Below are 5,705 nucleotides of genomic sequence, written 5' to 3' on the forward strand. Positions count from 1 at the left end.
GGTGTGGGTGTGGGAACGGGTGGGGTGGGCGCGGCGCGGCCGTGTGCGCGAAGGGACGCTTCCCGGAAGCTTCCCGGAAGCAGGGAGAAGGGGGGGGGGCAGGGAGAGAGAGAGACCACCTGCAATGTCGCCCTCAATCATCGCCGAAAGGGAAGTGGCGCCCAGCGCAGAGGGCTGCGGCAGCGCGGCGGGGGCTGCGGGGGCTGGGTCCCCAAACCGGCGGATGCCGGGAGCATACCCGACACCGCTGATCACCGTGATCTCGCCGGAGTCGGCGGGAGCGGCCGCCGCAGCCGGCGCTTGGAAGACATTCGTGCCGTAATGGTCCTGCGGCGCGGGCGCGGTCGCGGGCGGCGGCGCGGGCGGCGCCGCCGCTTGTGCCGCCGCCGCCGCCGCGTCGATGGTGCCCGCCTGCGTCCCGCCCGAGCAAAAGTGCGATCCGAACTTTGCGGCAACGCCCGCAGCTGCCGCCGCCACCGGCGGCGGCGGCGGCGGCGGCGGTGCACCCGCCGCAGCCGTGGCGCCCGCCGGACCTGGCGGCGGCGCGGGAGGCGGGCCAGCGGGAGGCTGCGGCGCCGGCGGAGGCCCGGGCGGCGGCACCGGAGGCCCGGGCGGCGGCATCACGCCACCCGGCGGCCACGGCGCGGGCTGGCCGTACCACGGAGGGGCGCCGTAGCCGTGCGGAGGGTAAGGGTACCCGTGAGGGGGCGGGTAGCCGCCGCCCCACATAGTATGCCTTCCGCCTGGATCACACTTCAGCCTCGGGTTTCTTGCCGTCGTCCCTAGGGTGAAGGATCACACGAATTCTTTGTTCTTTTTTTTTTGAGAGAGCGCCTTCGTTGTTAATAGTACAAACCCAATGGTCCTCTGCGAGCGGTCCTTCGTTGCAGTCACGCACACGCACACGCCATGCCGCACCGCGCGCCCGCCCACCGCCCCGCCCAGGCGGGAAAGAGATGAGGAGATGGGACAGCAAAGGAGGAGTACGAGCACGTATGGGAGGGTTCAGTAATGCGCCACGCTGCCCGGCGTCTCTCACTTTCCGGGACAGGCCTGACTATCTACTGTCTGTGCTTCTGCGGCAGCAACTACCTCTACAGCTTTGAATGGTTTGCTGGCAAACCAGACGAGCACGGTCGGGGACAGCCAACCGATGTTGGTGACCTAGAGGAGGGCAACGCGGAGGGTGAGACACCGGCGGAGCTTGCGTACCTGCTGGGGCTGGTGAACCGGCTCATGGGGCACACTTGCAGCGGCGGCACCTCTGGCTGCTCGTGCAACTCAAAATTCGATGGTACCTTTGCATGTCTGTACTCGGACAAGGCCTTCACGTCCTTCAAACTCGCAAAGATGCTCGCCGCTCGCAAAACCTACCTGCTCGGCATGCTGCGCACGAGTGGCCGTCCGAAGCCCACTTCCATGCCGCTGGGCGAGGTCGACGCGGACGGTGCAGCAAACTACTGGCCCTTCCGGGGATACAGCAAAAAGGAGCTCGAGGAGTGGGAGCGTGGGTATGCACGTCGAGCCTACACGAAGCTCAAGGCAGGCGATATTGACTGGCTCATGACCGAGCTGTGGCGCGACGCGCGGTGGGTGACTCTGCTCGGCACGGCGTACATGTCGGAAGAGGAAACGACCGTGCGCCGCTGGGTCAAGGAGCACGGTGAGCGGCGGGAGTTCAAGTGCAGCGAGGCGCTGCAGCGGTACAATAAATACATGGGCGCAGTCGATCAGTTCACCAAAATGCTTGCAGCAACCCGCATGGGCATGGGTCGCTGCAAACAGCGCTTCCACCGCGCCCTCTTTCTCGGGTGGCTCTTGCCGGCCGTCGGTGTGGTCAACGTCCGGACCGCATTTTGTGAGCTGGTCAAGACCAAATTTGGTGGTGCGGCTCTTGCGAGCATCACGAACGGTCACGGCTTCAAAGATTTCAACCGTTGGTTCCAGCGGACACTCGGAAAGCTGCTCATCCGACGGGGGACAACTGAGGCGTCCATCGAGGAGGGGGGCGATGAGCCGCACTTCATGCCGATGACGCGTCGGCTCCACTGGGAACGCCCGCTGCTGCTGCCGCCGCCACCAGACCATGGCATTACCCATGGGAAGCCAGTGAATGTAGAAAAGAATCGCAAATCCCTTCCGGTGCCGGGCAAAAACGAGGTGAAGGGCAAGAAGTCAGTCCCGAATCGCTGGTTCAAGGGGAAAGGGCGTTGCCATCTTTGCGAGTTGCGCGCCACTCGTGCGGCGAGGGAGGCTGGTATCAAAGTCAAAGATGTGGACCCCGATCGCGTGGACGCCCCTGATGTGTCGCATTTGCAAAGTGCGCCTGTGTAAGTTTTGCTGGGATGACTGGCACCAGCGGGAGGCGCCACAACATCTGCGCGAGTGTCAACCCTGCCGGCGTGAGTGCAACTGCGATGGGAACGGCGCAGATGGGCGTTCAGCGCCGCGTGAGGACGGGCGAGGGGCGACGAGGCGCGGGCGATCCTCGTCACGCAAATCAAACCCGCCGAAGCCATTCCGCCAGCGGGGTCGCCTGGCTCGCGCGCGGGACGCAGAGGAGTCAGAGGCGGAGTCACAGGCGCCCCCTCCCGCTCCTTCCCCTCTGCACTCCGTGTCGCCGACCTCGCGCCGCAAAAGCAAACGCCCTGCGCCTTGGAGCCCGCCGCATCACGCCGCCTCGCCGTACGGCGCCGCGCGGCGGCAGGCGCGATGCAACTCGCAAGCCCGCGCGCGCGGCTCAAACGGCGCTGGCTCTGGAGCCTCCGGTTCCTCGACAGATGCGGCCCGCAGCGACAAGGAGAAACAGCGCCAGGAGAAGCGCGAGAGACAGGAGCGATTCGGCGCCGGCGCCGCTGCCGCGAAGCCTCAAAAGAAGAAGAGTCGGCGGGGCGGTCGAGGCAAGCGGGGGCGGCAGGCTGGCGAGGAGCCCCCGAGCCCTCAGCCGCGCCGCAGCCGCCGCGGGGGAGGGGTGCAGTAGAAGAGAGTAATTGGCACCTGCAGTTGTAAGTACGTGTTGCCATGAGACCCCTCCCCACCGCCCCGATCCCCCCACCCCCTTGCTCCCCTCCCCCCCTCGGGAGGGCCGAACTGAGGCGCCCGAGGGGACCCCGCAATTCCCTTCCCCCCTCGGAGGGCCGGACTGAGGCGTCGAGGGCCCCGCTCTGTCCCTCGCATAGCGGCCACTCTTCGGATCGCTGGTCGAGCGACCCGGGGGATGCCCCGCGCGCCTGACCCAGGCGCGAAAACGAATCTGCGAGGCGTGGCCGCTCACGCGGCCCGATGGGGAGGAGGGGAAGACGTAGGGCGTGCTTGCGCGCCTTTCCGAGGCCCCTCCAGCCCACCCGCGCTAGGTCTTGGGGGACGAAGGGGTCACACCCGACGACCTCGGGAACTAGCCGGGGCAGTCGGAGAAGGGGCAACTCCGTGCACTGACGGTCGGCCGCCAGAAAACACGCCTCCGTGGCTCGGGTTACACCAATCCTCGCTACCCAACGCGGCCAAAGGATATCCACCTCGAGAACCTCGAGAGAGAGAGTGTTGCCATGCACATTTTGCAGCTGCTGCGAATGAAGGATTAGAGGGAGGGGCTGATAGCGGGTGTTGCGTGTGTCTCGCCCCGCAGCCCCGAGAGGCCGGAGAGCCACCACAGCAGCGCACACCACAGTGGCCGAACTTGTGGCCACACAGCGCCGGTTGATGTACCGTGGCTTCACTCGGCGTACGCAATCGCTGCCGGCTGTCGCCTACGAAGGCAGTGCACGAGCTGTCCGCTACGCGATGGCGAGGCATCGGCGGCATCAGAGGGCGAGGCAATGGATGGCGCATCGCACCGCCTCGGAGTCAGACACGCCATGGGCGGAACTAATATGTCAGGCTGTAGACCGTGTCGCAAGCTCTGCTCTGCTCTCATAGGTGGTTGATGGACAATCGGCATGGCGGACGAGCCTCCCCACTCTTCTGGTGTGTTGCGGTCCGCCGGCTCTTCTGGTGTGTTGTGGTGCGACGACCGAGTGCTGCTCGCTCGAGGCCGCCGCCCTTTGCACGCGGCGCTCAGGCGTGACGAGGACACATGCGGATGGCGCACGACACTCGGCGGCCATCGGGAGGCGCCAGCTCGGCGGTGGTAGCGACCCGTGGCCGCAACGTAGTGGTGTGGCGCTGAAGCTAGCTCCGGGACGTACGTATTTCGATAATTATGAACGATTTAGTCCAGAATTTCACAACAAAAGGCTCTCGCACACGCACGATTCACACGACAGACAAGGCGCAGACGACGGCTTCCTTAGAAGCCATCGTCCTCGCCACAAGAGCCGGCGTCCGAAATCCCCTCCTCCGACACCCGCCCCACCCCACCCCACCCCGGACCCCTCCCCAAAGCCCCACCCCGTCCCGACCCACCCCGCCCTCCCCGCCGGACCCTCCCCAAAGCCGCAATCGACTCCGCCCCCCTCCCGATTCCCCCATCTGCGCGTGCGCTCGCCACCCGCGCCGCCGTCTCCCCCATGCGCACTTGCGCCAGCAGCCGTCCCGCCTGGCGCCTCGCCCGCCGCCCGCCGCCTCGCCCGGTCCTCACGCCCGCCCGCTCGACCGCCGCCTCCGCTGGCGTCCTGACAGCCGCCCCGCCCGCCACCTGATCCTGGATTGTACTCACCTGGGAATAAAAGAACGGAGTGCCGGCCACGCCCGAGACGAGCTCGGGCGATTTACCTCCGACAGTCGCGTGAACGTGGACATCTCCAAGACCAGAAGGCGGGCCAGAACTGCCAGCCGACAGCACCGTGCGCCTAAGTCCCTCCTCCGCCGGCGGCGTGGAATCCGATGTGTCAATTGACACAGCGGGTCCACCTCCGCCAGGAACAACTGCGGCCCGCGCCTCGCGGGCGCCGCTCTCCGCCTCTGGGGTGCGCGTGCCACTGCAGCCCTCGCCGCCAGTCACCGCCCCCTCGCCGCCCTCAGCAGCAGCGCTCGTACCAGCACCGCTGTGAGAGCAGCCCGGCTCCATTTTGGAGCCTGAAGCTGCTGCGGGCCAACCTGCGGCAGGCCCGGCATCCTCGTCGGCGCTCGCGTAGCCGCCATCGACGGCCATGCCGTCGAGAGCGGGCGCGCTAGCCGCGCCACCAGCCGCCTGGTCGCCAGCCGCCACCCCAGCAGGGGTGTCGTCCAGCGACAGGCCGCCAAAGGATGCCGCAAGAACAGCAGCTGCGTCCTCCCAGCCCCGTCGGCCGAGAAGAGCTCGGCGGAGCTTCTCCGCCTGGCGCTCGTGGATTCCGAGCGAGGCAATGCCCTTCAAAGCGACCTCCTCGAGGAGGTCGCCAGCATTGCCCACGCCCTTGTCCAGCAGCCTTTCCTTGTATCTGTGGTAAAAGTTGTCGTCAATGCCCGCACGCTCCAAGAGAGGCCTGAGCCCCTCTCTCGGGTCGATGGCGGGCGGAGCCGCCATCGAAGGCTTGGTGCCCGGCCGCGTGGCCCCGGGCTGCGGATCGGTGCTCGCTGGTGGCTGTCGAGAGGGCAGAGAGCGGCTTCAGGCAGCCGCGGACGCACGTTTGAAGTTTCGTGAGAAAAGAATTTAGTCCAGACATCGTACCAAAATCACACGGCATGCTCAGAACATCGAACCGGCCCATGGGAGCGCCGGTTCGGGCTGGAAGTTTGGTTATCCCTGAGTAGTTTCACGTGTCATACTGTGCCAGGCTACCCAATCC

General features: G+C 66.6%; 3 protein-coding genes across 3 annotated transcripts in view; 2 read left to right on the forward strand and 1 right to left on the reverse strand.

Moving 5' to 3' along the window:
* Positions 1-1,011: 1,011 nt before the first annotated feature.
* On the forward strand, positions 1,012-2,334 carry EMIHUDRAFT_118678 (hypothetical protein; the record flags this gene model as incomplete). Its single annotated transcript, XM_005769553.1, has 1 exon — positions 1,012-2,334. The coding sequence occupies one exon, from the start codon at positions 1,012-1,014 to the stop codon at positions 2,332-2,334; it is 1,323 nt and encodes a 440-aa protein (XP_005769610.1).
* Positions 2,335-4,285: 1,951 nt separating this feature from the next.
* On the reverse strand, positions 4,286-5,443 carry EMIHUDRAFT_244333 (hypothetical protein; the record flags this gene model as incomplete). Its single annotated transcript, XM_005769554.1, has 2 exons — positions 4,286-4,300; positions 4,781-5,443. The coding sequence occupies 2 exons, from the start codon at positions 5,441-5,443 to the stop codon at positions 4,286-4,288; spliced, it is 678 nt and encodes a 225-aa protein (XP_005769611.1).
* Positions 5,444-5,625: 182 nt separating this feature from the next.
* EMIHUDRAFT_244334 (hypothetical protein) overlaps positions 5,626-5,705 on the forward strand; it is a gene marked incomplete at both ends in the record, with an annotated part of 1,646 nt that continues 1,566 nt past the window's right edge. Inside the window, one exon of the mRNA XM_005769555.1 lies at positions 5,626-5,637. Coding sequence (XP_005769612.1) covers positions 5,626-5,637 — 12 coding nt within the window. The remainder of the gene's footprint in view (positions 5,638-5,705) is intronic.

Source organism: Emiliania huxleyi (assembly GCF_000372725.1).
Source record: "Emiliania huxleyi CCMP1516 unplaced genomic scaffold EMIHUscaffold_417, whole genome shotgun sequence".
In the NCBI taxonomy this organism is placed as follows: domain Eukaryota; phylum Haptophyta; order Isochrysidales; family Noelaerhabdaceae; genus Emiliania; species Emiliania huxleyi.